Below are 15,653 nucleotides of genomic sequence, written 5' to 3'. Positions count from 1 at the left end.
GGTGGCTCTGGAACGCAACCCCCGCGATGGAGGAGGGATTACTGTATTATTATTATTGCATTGACTGTGATGTGAGTCCTCTATAATAAACCCCTGAAGTTAATGCAGCTCTTTATTTTTCTAGGAAAACACTAGGATTGATGTTTTATCAATCAAAGGCAGTTCTCTAAAATGCACATAACAAGCAATTCACTTGATATCATTTTTTTTCAGTTCTCCATGTTGTTTACTAACTTATCACACTTACTGTGATATGAGCCCTCTATAATTAATCCCTGAACAAAGAGCAATGCTTCATTTTCCTAGGGGGTCACTAAGAAAAACATAAGCAGCAGACAAATAAACTGATGCTACCCACAAGAGATTCTTACATTTTCATGCAGCCATTCCCACATGTTAGCCTTTGTTTTAGGAGGGTTTATTTAGCAGTGAGTGTTTATTTTGCAGGAGATTGGTAAATTGGCTGCATTCTAAAATCTTTCCGCTGATACATTAGCCAAAGTGTCTGTCTTATAATATAAAATCAGAACATTTCAAATGACTAAAGTTCTAGGTTTGTGCCAGAAGTATACTGAGAAAAATGTTAACAAAACTCTAAGGTTTATTAAAAAAATATATGAGAGTATTTTTAAAAAATTACTGGTTTCAGTGGACAATCACTTCACCAATATTTCACATTTATGCAAGGTATGATCATTTAAGGTAAGATTATTCACTTTATATTAATATTTATTTCAAATTATTAAAAGAACGTTACATATTTCATGCTAATAATGGTAAAGCTTTATTGTCTGTCTGTGGTCAGTGTTGATCCAATAGATAGATGGATGGATAGATAGAACTTTATTACCCAGCATTTCTTTCTATATGTTCTACAAAAATGAAAAAAAAAATAGAAAATGGTGTAACGTTTAGGTATGTTTGAGGGTTGTGGCCTTCAATGGACTGAGTGCAATAGGTAGTTTCTGGAAACATCTAAATTTGTTTACGGGTTGTGACTCTCATCTCATCAGGATTGGGCAAAAGGCTGTAAACAGCCCAGGGATCTCACTTACCAACAGTTTGGGTGGATTTGAGTATGCACACACCAAAAGAAAAACAGGAAAATGTATACACCCAAAAAATCTGATTTATAAAACCTGGCGTACACAGATTTCTACTCAATTTACCCTTTATAAATCACAATCACCTTGTAAATATTCATACAGGAATGTGTGTTGAATGCCGCTCTAAAATATTCATACCTGTATATGGAAAATGCTAATCAACCTCATACATCTGCAATTACAATGCTGCAGAACTTCATTGGCTGATAGAGCAGCCATACTCATGATGTGTCAGGATCCCGCATTCAAGAGTGTCCAGATGTGCTCTGTAATTGAGAACACAAGATCATGCATGGCATTATAGCACCTCTGTTCTGTGTTTTGGGGGTCAGGGAAAGGCATAAGGCGCTGTCTGAGCAGGTAGGCACTAACACCTGGTGTATGTAATGACATGATATGCTGTTACAATAAATAGCTCAGGCCATATGAAACACTGAGGGTTCAGCCAGTTACGTTACCACCAAGGGAGTCACCACATACAGCCCAGTCATGTCTGTCAAAGCTAATTTGGCTCAAAATAAATGATTCATGGGCTGACTCAGACCACTGAGACATGACATTTGTCAGCCTCCTCTTGTCATCACATATGACTTGTGCATTTAATGGAATGAAACTGCTCACAGTTAACAAAAGCAGCTTCATTCATACTGGTTGCCCTTATTTCAACAGAAGTACAGTAGAGTTATCCGATTACATTAGGAGAACTGAACACAGCTGCAAATTTCATTTTTATGTTGGTAAAAATATGTTATGGCTAATGTATGTACACCTGCACCAAACAAAACATGGATGTAGCACCTCATCGGTGTGCAGTTAATGGTTTCGAGTGCAACAGGCATGATGAGATATTCCTGGTGTGTCAGCCAATTCCTTGAGAAGGGACCACAGGTAGTTGATGTAAACTTGCAAAAAACAAAGTTTTACAGTGCAAATATGCAGCATTGGCCCTCTTAAAAGGGAAGTGAAATACAGTTTGTGCATCATATTACACACTTCTGAGGTGTAATATATTTGTCACGCACATAATAACGGCTTAGTGATATGAATTTATTATGTGTGTGAGTTGTCATTTTGTTGGTTTGGCTGCATTTCCTACTTGATCGAGGGTGCCTGCACATCCCAGTTTCTCAAAAATGTTACATACACATCGGTTAGAGTTATATATATATATATATATATATATGCATGTTCCCTTCTAATTATATTGTGGCGATCTTTGTTTCAGTGAAGCAATGTTTTATTAGATGCTTAGCCTGTTAAAATGAGGACAATTTGATATTCTTCAGTTACTGTATTTATCAGGACACATAGCCTGAAATCAAGACTGTCCTTGTCACCTGAATGTCAGGCCACCATAGTAAATTATAGTGACATTGAAATAGTAAATCATTATAATGTACAGACATTGAGCTTGGATAAGTGCAAGGTAAATTTTCTCTGTGTCTAATGGCTTACACACCGCAGGGTACTTCATTCTTATGTAGATAACTATTTATTCTCCTTGCTTGCATTTTATACTTTCATGGTTAGTTAGATCATTTAATTTACATGTTACAACTTAAAGGATTGGCGGGGGTGGGTGGAGGGAGATGTATTCAGCGGTTTCCTTGTCAGCTTGACATGCTGATACAGGGTTACAGCCTCACGTGTAACAGTGGCAATGACTTCCTTCTGTACAACAAGTCTGATGATTTTTCATTTACTAGTATTGGGGATCTGTTTGCTGTCAGTAGCAGGTGAAACTGAGGAAACTCTACAAAATATACAAGTTGGTATACCTGCTGCCAAGGTAAAACTGAAATAGGAAACTAATTCATAGGTGAAGTTGCATGGAACATTTTACCAATGTAAGATAGATCAGTTTGCAAAATCCCCAATGCTTTTCAATGGGAATTTTTCAAATTTTAAAACTGTGTACAGCATGATCTATTCCATATATTTCAACAAAAATGGAACTGTCTAAACAATTTCCCTTAAAGAACAAATGTGCCACATTTCAACAACATTGGTCCATGGGTGAGCTGAGTTGTTTCATGTGGACAGACAGACAGACATACCTATCGCAATAAGTGCTTTGCACAATATATTCAAACACACCCAAAAACATAAGTATGTATTTACCAATACAATTTCTTTTTAGAATACATGGAGGGGGAACTGCAGATGCATGATAAAATCTTCAATAGTAAATGCAGGTGGAATGGAAAATGGTAAATGTAGCACCTTGTACCATACCTCTGCATTCAGACAATGACGGTAGATTTTTCACCACATGGACTTCAAAAGACTAAGAATTGCAAGGGTTATAATTGTGGTTGAAGTGTTTTTCAATCCAGCACAGTTGTTTGAAAGAGAAAGTGTTAAAGACATTGTAAAAGTGGCTTCAAAATAATACAAAATTCGGTCTAGTGCAACTTTTTTTCTACATGCATTAGTTTGTATGTGCACCCATTCAAAAATATAGTTAAATTAAAACAGAAATTAAAACAAAGAAAAGTCAGACACCTGTGGAGTAAAAAACACAAACATCATGTAGAAATATGCAAACATACAGTACATTGAACATGAACACCATAACATGCGTCATTATAGCATGTGATTGAAGATTCCGATGTATAGTAAGATAAATGTGAACTATATTTAAGAACATTTTTTCCATCATAACTGCTTCATCAAAATCATTCTAAATGATGAACTAGGATAATTGCTTCATTAAATAATTCTGCATAGACAATGTTTAAATGAAAGTGTTTCTGTCTGTGTGCTTCTTTAATTCCATTTCCTGTGTGTAAACAAGCGCACACACTACCTTATGATTTTTGCCACTTTTCTATTTTGTTGTCAGTCCTACATTTTTTCTTTAGCTCTTAGGCTTGAACATTTCTTATACAAATGTTTTTATGTTAAGTTATGGGTGCTTTGGCTGTCTTAAAGGATAAGTTTGGTAATTTTCAAGTCAAAGTGTATTTCTTCATAAACATGCTATATATGCATTTGCCACACATAATTGTGTTCTAAACTTAAGTTCTTTCCAGAAATTTAACAACGTATCTTGCCTGCTCTGGCACTTTACAATGGAGGCCAAGGGGCATGAAAGAAAAGCTTAAAGACCAAATACTTCCATTTTTCAAGCCAAGAGAGCTGTTGAGTGTTGATCCACGCCTTCCATGTTTCTGACATTCTGGAAATACTTATTTTATCATATATTCCTGGTACTATTCTCTTGGTAAAGAAATTATTTTTATTCACCTAATTCTAACTTTAATACGTAAGTGAATCAAAACAAAACAACGATGTGGCACAAAACGTTTACTGTGGTTTGGTGTGAGTCGGAAGGAAACCACACACTGTGTGGGGGTGAAAGGTTGTTGCTAAGGAGATTAAGTGCTGAGATATCATGCACTGCTGGTCTCCTTTTAAAATGGTTGAATCTCATAATATTGGTGTGTTTTGTTAAAAAATTACATGTATAAACTATTTAATGTTGTGTGTGTAATCATGAGATGTGGATCAATACTCAACAACTGTTTTCGGTAGAAAAATGGACGTACAGTATGAGGGGGTACCTGGACTCTGTACCTGGCGTGCAATCTAGACTTAGTTGCGAATTTTAGCGCTAGCTGTAGCATACTTAAAGTATTCTATAGCAGCCTGCCAAGTGGCATTGCTCTGTATTGTTTGTACAGCATTCTGTGTTGGTTTTTTCTTGGTGCTTATTAAACATGTTCTGCGATTTTTGTAATGGGTGATCATAAAGAACAGCGAATCTGTGTTAAATTTTGTTTTCTCTTAGGGCAAACAGCTGCTGAAACTGTAGTGATGTTTGAAACTGCTTTTAAAGAGGAAGCTTTAAGTAAAACACAGCTCAACGAGTGGTTTTCGCGTTTTAAATGAGAAGAAATGTCACTTGAAGACCAACCAAGATCTGGCTGACCTTCCACAATTAGAAATGACAAAAATATTGAAGAAGTTCACAATGCAATTTACGGAGATCGTCGTCGGACTATTGAAGAGATTTCTAAATTGAGTTGTGTGTCTTGAAGTTCTTGCCACCCTTCATACTCGCCTAATTTTGCTCCGTACGACATTTACTCATTCCCACATATGAAAAAAAGAACTCAAAGGAAAGCGGAGAGTATTTTGAAGGAGACTAAAGTTTCAGTAAATAAAAATTATTAAAACTATTTTTTTTATTCCAGTTATTTTTGGGTATCCCCTCGTATTTTGTACGTGTTTAAGCTTTTCCTCCGTCCCCCATAGATTTCAATGTTAAGTGCCAGTGCGTGGAAGATATTTATTTGCATATATAGTTTATTTGTGAAGAAAAAACTTTGACTTAAGAAATATCAAATTTATACTTTGAGCACTAGTTGGATAGGATTAGTTTTACCATCAGGAGGTGGGTAAAGTGATTATTACTGGAGGAGATCTGTAATTTTAGTTCCATCTAAATCATGTGATATGTTCAATGCAGTTTTTTTCTATACAAGATTATTTCTTTTTGGAATATGTGAAATTTTGTTAGTGTTTGCTTGCTACACACCTGTTTCAAGTTTTTCTGAGCAGGATTCTTCAGCCGAACAGAGTACTCTTTCCTACCTTATCCTTCTCTCTGCACACGTGCAGACGGAATTTTTCAGTTCCATCTTGGGACTTGAAAACTATTTTATGTTAAATTTTGGTTGATTTTTTGTGATGAAATTTAAAGTTGGCATGAACTTATACATCTCGCAATTTTGATGTAGCCATCATCATTATTAAGAATCATATTGATAACTTGTGTCCAATATAGTTTAACTTATTGAACAAACGCTGCTAATATATGAATACTGAGTATCTGATGTTGATGTTGAGGTATCTTTTAATACTGTCCTTTGGAAGTTGTACTGTATGACAGTATGTTCATACAGTAGATATTCATTTTGCATGACTTTTAGGGCATTATTCTAATGACATTTTATCCTCACTGGTGCTGATAGCATAACACATTATGAAATACAGTGTCTCTCCATAGCTACTAAAGGCCAGCTACTTCATCGGCCACCCTTCAACACCACTCCTTTTCTGCTCTGTCAATTTCTAGATAAGTAAATTTCTGCTTTCCTTGCTTGCATTTTTTTAAGCAAAGATATAAATTTAATTTACCTTGCTTGGTGTGATGGAAAGCAGCAGGAGAAGTGAGACAATGTGTGATGGAAGCATACCAAAACCCAAATCCAAATTAAATATAACATTCCAATATTCTGATGTGATGGAGAAAGTGGGCATCATCTTATAAAATAAAAAAAATATTTAAAATATTTAAATTGATTAAAAACTCTCTCTTAGGTAAATTTCAAACACTAAACTAATTTATAGTTGCACGCAAACAGAATATTTGCCTATTTTAAGATAAATGATTTCAGAAATTTACTTTCATACTGGAGGTTTTTGCAATTTCCAATATGTGCACAGCATGCTTTTTTTAAGATATCTGGTCGAAAACAGAACTTTGCCAACTAATTACCTTAAACAATAACCTACCAGATTTTAGTGAAATCAATCCTGCGGTTACCAAGTTGTTTGATAATGACAGACAGACATAACAACAGCAGTAGGTGCTTTTAGCATTTTATGCAAAATGTATCTAAAAAGAGGGTAAATGTTCTTTACAAACCTTGACACAGAGGCATGACTTTTGAGTTGCTTAGCTTTCATCAAGTGATTGACACCTACAGTTTACAGAAGGAATAATCTTCATTGTTTGATCACACTCACTCAGGTCATGCTGCTTGTGACCTTAAAACGAGTTTCCAAGACCCCTTCAAAGAAAATCAAACGAACTTATGTCATTCTTAAACTCTGAACACACATTTCACAAACACTGAAGATCCACCTAAACCTCTTGTTATCTTCTATATTACCTTCTGCTACTGAGATATAAACCAAGGGCAACAAAAAAAATGTTGGGGATACCTTTTACTAAGTTCATAAAGAATAAAGAAAATGCTGTAAGGGACCTAAAGATTAAGGGTTCTCATTTGGTGATGGATTAACGCTAATCAGTGTAGCTTTGTCAGGAGCTCTGTCCAAGGGGATGTGCTTTTGTCCAGGACTTGTCTGCCTTTATGGTGTCTACAGTGGACACTCTGGGTGGAGTGTGGGAAATATTATGCACCCTCTTTGGTCTTCTATTCTGAACTTGGATAAAAAGAGAAAATATTGTTAGCGACAGCAACTACTCTCGTTCTGGAGTGGTATCACTTACTTCATAAGAGCCAGGAAGGTGGTCCCCACTGACACTGCCTTTCTTTTTCTCTCTCTTTCGTTTCCCTTTCCTTACGTAAATATCATGCCCAATTTTTTTTGGTTTGCTTGTTTTTAAAGCAGACAAAATTTTGTGTTTTTAATAATCAGGTAAATTTTTGGATCATAAATAAAATGTTTTTGGATCATAAATAAAATGCTGAATTTCCTAGTTCTATATTAACTTATCCATCCATCCATAACTTGAATTTATCTTGTGGTCACAGAAGTGATTTTTTAATGTCCAGATCATGGACTGCAAAAAGCATCTAGAGTAGCTGGGGGGTACCGGCAGTCCCAGACATGGCCAGAGGTCTTCATATTTTTACAGCAGACAGCACCAATGACATTTTTAAATAGTGGTATGTATACTACAAGAGACAAAAAGATATTCTCGTAGACAAAAGCTATAATCCAGCGAGGAAATTACACTTTTAAATTAATACAGAAGAAAATGCCGCAAATGTAGTCTCAGATAAAACTTTGCCCCCTTTTATTGTGAAGAAACGCATAAAGTTTTACTGCACATTGCAGTTTTGCTTGACTGCTTGTGCGGCCTATTGTCCTAATTTACTTTTACTAAACTGAACTTAAATAGCATTTACTATATGATTTAGTTTAAACAGCAGCTAATTCATTAGTTTACTACCGGTTTATTAACAGAAAATTAAGAACAATGTTAATATAATTTTATAAAAGTTAGATTCTAACTCCGTACAAGTCTTATAATGTGGGATGTGGGTTTCAAAATGATACCTTTGTCCAGGATTTGTCTGCCTTTATGGGGTCTAGGGTGGCATCTCTGGGTGGAGTGTGGGAAGCTCTAGGCACCCTCTTTGGTCTTCTGGTCTGAACTGGGGTGAAAAGAAAAAATATCATTAGCAGTTGTCCTGGAGTGGTATTGCTTACTTCATCAGAGCCAGGTAGGTGGTCCCTACTGACACTGCGTTTCTTCGTCTCTGTCATTCTTATCCCTTTCTTGCCTATGTATCATGCCTATTTTTTTTTGTTTGCTTGTTTTTCAGGTATATACCTAATGAAGGCAAAACAGACAAAAGTTTGTGTCCTTTTCATTTAGGTAAACGCTGCATTTCGTAGTTCTGCGTTAATTTATCTGTTCATCCATAACTAGAATTTATCATGTGGTCACAGATGTGATTTATTAATGTACTGATCATGGTCAACAAAAAGCATCCAGAGTAGCTGGGAGTACTGGGAGATTGTGCTTGCAGACAGCAGCAATAGCAGTATTCGATAATATTATGTGTAATGTAATGTGAAAAATCGCATATTATTATCAGAGCCTGAAAAGTATGCTTATCATAAAAAGGACTTAAATAAATGTCTACCATCAAGAAAACAGTAAAAACTGCAAACATCACCACCCTTTGTCATTACTCTTTTTACCACATTCTGAACAGTGTCTTGGCATGCACTAAAAAAAGTGATTCATTCTGTTTCATCGTGGGTCATCACTGTTAAACTTACTAAACTTAATAAACTTGGTGTTGTGTAAAAGTTTTTGAAATATTTATGGTTTTGCTTTGATGTAAACTGTAATGTCATCAGTTCATTTCAAAGTTATTGTCAAATATAAACAGTGCAAAAAAATTCTGTCTGCATACACACACAACAACAATATTTATTTATATAGCACATTTTCATACAAATGAAGTGCTTTACAGGATGAATAAAGAGAAAAAAGACAAAATGTAAAAATAAAATTAGGCAATACTAATTAACACGGAATAAAAGTAAAGTCTGAGGGCCAGGGAAGACAGAAAAAACAAAAAAAAAGTCCAGATGGCTGGAGAAAAAAACAAAATCTGCAGGGGTTCCGAGGCCACGAGACCACCCAGCCCCCCTCTAGGCATTCTACCTAACATAAATGATCTCAATCAGTCCTCATGGTATTCAGGCTTCACATGAAAGAACTTGATGATGATGGTAATGTGGATTTCTGGCCTTTAATCCATCAATGCAAGGACAGCACGGTGCTTTGATCAGGTGGTGGGGGCGCAGATTGCCACCACAGAAAACCGGAAAAAGAGCAGCAGAGAAAGTAGGGGTTAGTATGGATTGTGGAGCCACCATGAATGATAATGTTAATTAAATGCATATACAGAATATCAGGATTAAACTAAAGTAAATGAGTATTTAGCAGTTTTCTAAAGTGCTCCACCGTATTAGCCTGGCGAATTTCTATCCGTCAGCTATTCCAGATTTGAGGTGCAGAACTGCAGAAGGCCGCCTCACCACTTCTTGTAAGTTTAGCTCTTGGAATTCTAATCAGACCCTTTTTTGAAGATCTAAGGTTACGATTTGGAGTATATGGTGAGAGTCATTCTGGAATATAGGACAGAGTGAGATTATTTAAGGCTTTAAGGCTACCACTGTCAAATTCAGCATGGCTAAACACAATATCACCATGAGATAAAAAGATGTTCTCTTAGACAAAATGAGAAAAATAATTTTTTTTCAAAATTAGTTTAGAAGAAAACGTGCATATGTAGTCTTAAATGACATTCTGCTTTGGGTGACTGATCGGTACAAAACGTTGTGCATCTGGAAAGATGTCTTGCCATCAGCCTAGTGCACTCTTGCTGCCTGATGGGAATTGAAGTCCCCTCATTGGCAATGGCAGAAAATTGTGAATGAGATGAAAATAAAAAGGGGAAGAACTGTGTGTTTTTCTGGGCCAATAGCTAAAATTTCACTGGTCAGGAAACTTTGCCCCCCCTCTTTCTATGAAGAAACACAAACGTTTTACTGCACATTGCAGTTTCGCTTGGCCTGTTTGTGCAGCCTATTGTCCTAATTTACTTTTACTAAACAGAATTTTAATAATTTTTACTAGATAATTTAGAATAAACAGTTACACATGTTTTTGTAAAGGATTACCACAGCTGAAATTATTGTTTATACTAACATTGTACTTAGCACTAGAATTACCAGAGCCTACGAAAAAACTCATAGATCCAGCCCACCTTAAATCCGTTCGCACCTCTCCGTCAGCGTCTTTTGTCCTGTAAATGTGCTGATAAAGACAAGCAGCAAGCAGCCTGCTATTCAATCCCCTCACTGTCGCAGAATGTGCACAAAGTTCACCCAGCTCATGCCATGATTGATTATCTGGGAGTGAAGTGCTGGAGTTTTAGAGTGGAAATAATAGATCGTTATTTAGAACACATGCATTTCATGTGTGTTCCGTTTCTACAATAATCTGTGTAAACACATTGTTAAAACAGAAACATTTTTTCATATTTTAGTAATAAATGACAAAATGTAGGCATAACCTATATAATGTGTGAAGCCTGAAGTCCAAAGAGGGAGGGATAAAAGCCACAGAGATAAGAGAGAAGTGTGCGCATTGCAACAGGTACACATATCGTAAATGTAGGAAGGACGGTCCTTGTGTGTGTGTAAAGTGTTAACATTTGAATCTGAGGATTGCATGTAGCGTTGAACTGACCTCTATGTACTATTTTTTTCTCTGCATGTCCTGGAGTACAACAACAACAACAACAACATTTATTTATATATTTATTTATTTAGCACATTTTCATACAAAAAGTAGCTCAAAGTGCTTCACATAATGAAGAAAAGAAAATAAAAGACGAAAGAAGAAATTAAAATAAGACAACATTAGTTAACATAGAAAAGGAGTAAGGTCCGATGGCCAGGGTGGACAGAAAAAACAAAAAAAATCTCCAGACGGCTGGAGAAAAAAATAAAATCTGTAAGGGTTCCAGGCCACGAGACTGCCCAGTCCCCTCTGGGCATTCTACCTAACATAAATGAAATAGTCCTCTTTGTAGTTAGGGTTCTCACGGAGTCACTTGATGTTGATGGTTATACAGATTTCTGGCTTTTAGTTCATCCATCATTGTTGGAACATCACGGTGCTTTGAGTAGATGCTGGTGGCACAAGCCACCAAGAGGATACCGGAAAAGAAAACAGAAGAGAGAGTGGGGGTTAATATAGATTTTAGATCCACCATGAATAGTTATTGTAATGAATTGGATATACAGAGTATCAGGATTAAGTTAAAGTGAAGTTATGAGAAGGCCATGTTAAAATAATGTGTTTTCAGCAGTGTTTTAAAGTGGTCCACTGTATTAGCCTGGCGAATTCCTACTGGCAGGCTATTCCAGATTTTAGGTGCATAAGAAGGCCACCTCACCACTTCTTTTAAGTTTTGTTCTTGGAATTTTAAGGAGACACTCATTTGAGGATCTGAGGTTACGATTTGGAATATAAGGTGTCAGGCATTCCGATATATAAGATGGGGCGAGATTATTTAAGGCTTTATAAACCATAAGCAGAATTTTAAAGTCAATCCTGAATGACACAGGTAACCAGTGTAGTGACATCAAAACTGGAGAGATGTGCTTGGATTTTCTTTTCCTGGTTAGGATTCTAGCAGCTGCATTCTGCACTAGTTGCAAACAATTTATGTCTTTTTTGGGTAGTCCTGAGAGGAGTGCGTTACAGTAATCTAGTCGACTGAAAACAAACGCGTCAACTAATTTCTCAGCATCTTTCAGTGATATAAGATGTCTAACTTTTGCTGTTTCTTAAGTGAAAAAATGCTGTCCTAGTGATCTGATTAATATGTGATTTAAAATTTAGATTACAGTCAACAGTTACCCCTAAGCTTTTTACCTCCGTCTTGACTTTTAATCCTAATGTATCCAGTTTATTTCTAATAGCCTCATTGTATCCATTATTGCCAATCACTAAGATTTCAGTTTTCTCCTTATTTAACTTGAGAAAGTTACTATTCATCCATTCTGAGATACAAGTCAGACATTGTGTTAGTGAATCAAGAGAATCGGGGTCATCAGGTGCTATTGATAAATACAGCTGTGTGTCATCAGCATAGCTGTGGTAGCTCACATTGTGCCCGAAGATAATCTGACCTAATGGAAGCATGTAGATTGAGAAGAGCAGCGGACCCAGGATAGAGCCTTGTGGAACATCATATAGGATATCATGTGTCTTTGAGTTGTAATTACCACAACTAACAAAGAACTTTCTCCCTGACAAGTAGAATTCAGACCAATTTAAGACACTGCCAGAGAGGCCCACCCATTGACTAAGGCGATTTCTAAGAATATTATGATCAATGGTGTCAAATGCAGCACTCAGATCTAAGAGGATAAGAACAGATAAATGGCCTCTGTCTGCATTTACCCGCAAATCATTTACTACTTTAATGAGTGCAGTTTCTGTGCTGTACAAAAAGAACAAAAGAAACAACATGATACAGCAACGTGGAGAAAAACAGGGAACAAAAAAGAAAACACACGAAACACGTGGTCAGTGATTACAACCGCAAGATGTTATGCGGATGAATATGAATAATGCCGCATCCATGCCACAATGTTTTCCGAAATGTACTATACAGGTCATAAAATATGTTATTCCAAATATCATATATACTTATATCTTTTATCCACCCAGATCAGAGAATGTCCAGTTCCAGTGCCTCAAGACACCACTCACATCTACAGTTATTCCCAGTTTCAGATAAAAAGTAACAGCGTCAGATCCCTGAGTGGGGGGGGCGGTAGTATGCATCGTGATCGTAACTGAGAGAATTAAAGAGAAAAAAAACGGTAACTTTTACAAGTCCTATAAATGTACAGCGGCTATTACAGACACAAATGAAATGTATGTGTTTACTGTATAATATTAACAATAAGAGCAGCTCACTACTGAAAACAGTAAATATAGGAGGCAGTCGGGATCGAACCAGGGACTCTTGATTACAAGTCAGCAAATCTTACCGCTACACCACAGAAGCTGTTGTATCATCCTTGAACCTTTTGTGAAAGTGTTTATTTGATATTTGGACTTCAGGCATCATACATTATATAGTTTATGCCTACATTTTGTCATTTATTACTAAAATATGAAAAACGTTTCTGTTTTAACAATGTGTTTACACAGATTATTGTAAAAACAGAACACACATGAAATGCATGTGTTCCAAATAACGATCTATTATTTCCACTCTAAAACTCCAGCACTTCACTCCAGATAATCAATCAAGGCATGAGCTGGGAGAACTTTGTGAACGTTCTGCGGCGGTGGGGGATGGAATAGCAGGCTGCTTGCTGCTTGTCTTTATCGGCACATTTACAGAGCAAAAGACGCTGACGGAGAGGTGCGAACGGATTTAAGGTGGGCCGGCTCTGGTAATTCTAGTGTTAATTTACTGTTATAGTACTATAAAAGTTACATTCTAACTCCATGCAAGGTTTATAATTCTGACAGAAAAAAATCTGAACATCTAAAATCTCAGTTGTTAAATGCTGAAGGTAGAATCTTTATAAAACAAACATAAATTACCATTGGAGTTGAAACTACACGTAACAAAATGCAATGCACTCTACTGCCCAAAACTGTGGAAATTTGGAGTCCCTACATGTGGATCGTCAGCATTTTAAAGACCCATGAACTTTCTTTAAAAAACATGATCACTTTAATAATGACAAAAATGTGACCATTTAACAACACTAACAAGTTAACATATTGGTGAATTTTTATTTTCATTGTTTCAGGTGGACCACCAACCCTGACATGGCAAACAACACGACCAGCTTTGTGTCTGAATTTGTTCTTCAATGTGAAATCAAACCTGAGCTGAAAAACTTAGTTGCTACACTCCTCTCCTTAATCTACTTTGTGACACTCTTTGGCAATTTTGTGGTAATTCTCGTCATAAGAATGAATCACCAACTGCAAACACCGATGTATTTATGTATCGGCGCCTTAGCGGTTTTAGACTTGATAAACAGCACTAACGTTGTCCCTACAATGGTGGGTGTCCTGTTAAACTTTGTAAATGTTCCCCGTGTGCCTTGTTTTATGCAGATGTTCATGATTTGTTATTTAGAAGTACTGGAATCTCTGCTTTTTGCATTCATGGCATGCGATCGTTATATAGCGGTCCTTTATCCACTACAATATCCATCTCTTGTTACCAATAAAATTGTTTGTCTTACTTTACTATTGTTCATTATCAGTACTGGGCTGTGTTATGTACCCATCAACATGGTCTTTGTCAATGATCTTTCTTTTTGTGAGACTAATGTCTTGCATTATTGTTTCTGTGAGTATGGTAGTGTTTTAAATATATCCTGTTACCAAAATCCTTTATTCTTAACTTTTTTAGCAATCACAACATCATTATTTGCAGTTCTGCCTGTAGCAATTATTCTCTTTTCTTACTTCAGAATTGCTCATGCAGCACTAAACATCTCTTCTGCTAATGGGAAAAGCAAAGTTTTAAGCACCTGCCTCACACACCTGCTAGTGATGTTACTCTTTTATATACCAATAATAATTTCATACATTTTAACAGGGGTTAATGTGAGTCTGTCAAGGGAAGCCTATAATATTATGGTTGTTATCTCCACTGTTGTTCCTCCAATGATGAATCCAATAATATACAGTTTTAGGAACAGAGAAATAAAAAGTACAATTTACAAGACTGTGAATGGCGTGTTGGCATTTTTCACTTCCAGCAGCCGTTGACAGAATCTACACTGTACAAATGGCATCAAGGGACTATTGCACATATTTTCAACTTTGACCCAGATTCCAGTATCTGAATGCACTGGTTTATTACAGTTTTCTATGATTTGAAACAGTCTGTTTATTTTTTTAGTTGTCTCTGTTCAATATATATACATATATGTATATGACTTTCAAATTTTCACATTTATTTGTTGATTCTATTGTTTTGTTACTGCCATTAATATTCATGAATACTGAGAAAATTTTGTACAGTTATTTTGTATTTTGTGTTGCTAGGCCATTAGGTATTAGACAGTGCTGCTTCACATGTCTTAGCTTACAGGACTGGGTTTATGTTGGAGTGCTTTTTTGGTAAAGTCCTGGGTGAATCTTATAACTTTCCCGATGAGAACAGGGCATTCAGTCCAACTTATCATTCTATTTTTTATTATAATCCAATTTCAAATGTCAAGTGGATAATCAACATGGAGCACACTGGAAGACACGAGAGACCGTGCAACTGTTACAAACAACATGAATAGCAACTGTTTAGTAGCTGATGCGGATGTAGTCGTTGTCTGTGCTTTTCTTTGTAACATGAAAAAAATGAGGAGTTTGTGTTGTAAATCCTGAAGAAGATGACATTTGTTTGGTAATAAAAACAGGGATGTATGTATATATTCCACTTCTGGTTGAGTGTCTTGTATGCACTGTAGCCTGCCTGTTTTATCATG

General features: G+C 36.2%; 1 protein-coding gene across 2 annotated transcripts; it reads left to right on the top strand.

Moving 5' to 3' along the window:
* The first annotated feature begins 442 nt into the window (after positions 1–442).
* LOC127527356 (olfactory receptor 8H1-like) lies at positions 443–15,068 on the top strand. Of its 2 annotated transcripts, none has more exons than XM_051925918.1 (3): positions 443–687; positions 8,417–8,469; positions 13,962–15,068. In XM_051925918.1, the coding sequence occupies exon 3, from the start codon at positions 13,981–13,983 to the stop codon at positions 14,935–14,937; it is 957 nt and encodes a 318-aa protein (XP_051781878.1). In that variant the 5' UTR covers positions 443–687; positions 8,417–8,469; positions 13,962–13,980; the 3' UTR covers positions 14,938–15,068. The 2 variants fall into 2 exon arrangements, with proteins under 2 accessions (XP_051781878.1, XP_051781877.1); XM_051925917.1 differs by having other exon boundaries at positions 443–702.
* The last annotated feature ends 585 nt before the right edge of the window (positions 15,069–15,653 follow it).

Source organism: Erpetoichthys calabaricus, chromosome 4, assembly GCF_900747795.2.
Source record: "Erpetoichthys calabaricus chromosome 4, fErpCal1.3, whole genome shotgun sequence".
NCBI lineage: Eukaryota > Metazoa > Chordata > Cladistia > Polypteriformes > Polypteridae > Erpetoichthys > Erpetoichthys calabaricus.
Note: the sequence above shows the minus strand (reverse complement) of the source record. Positions and strands in the feature narration are given on the sequence as shown.

Coding starts and splice junctions, on each gene's coding strand:
- LOC127527356 (XM_051925918.1), top strand. CDS start 13,981: ATGGCAAACAACACGACCAGCTTTGTGTCTGAATTTGTTCTTCAATGT.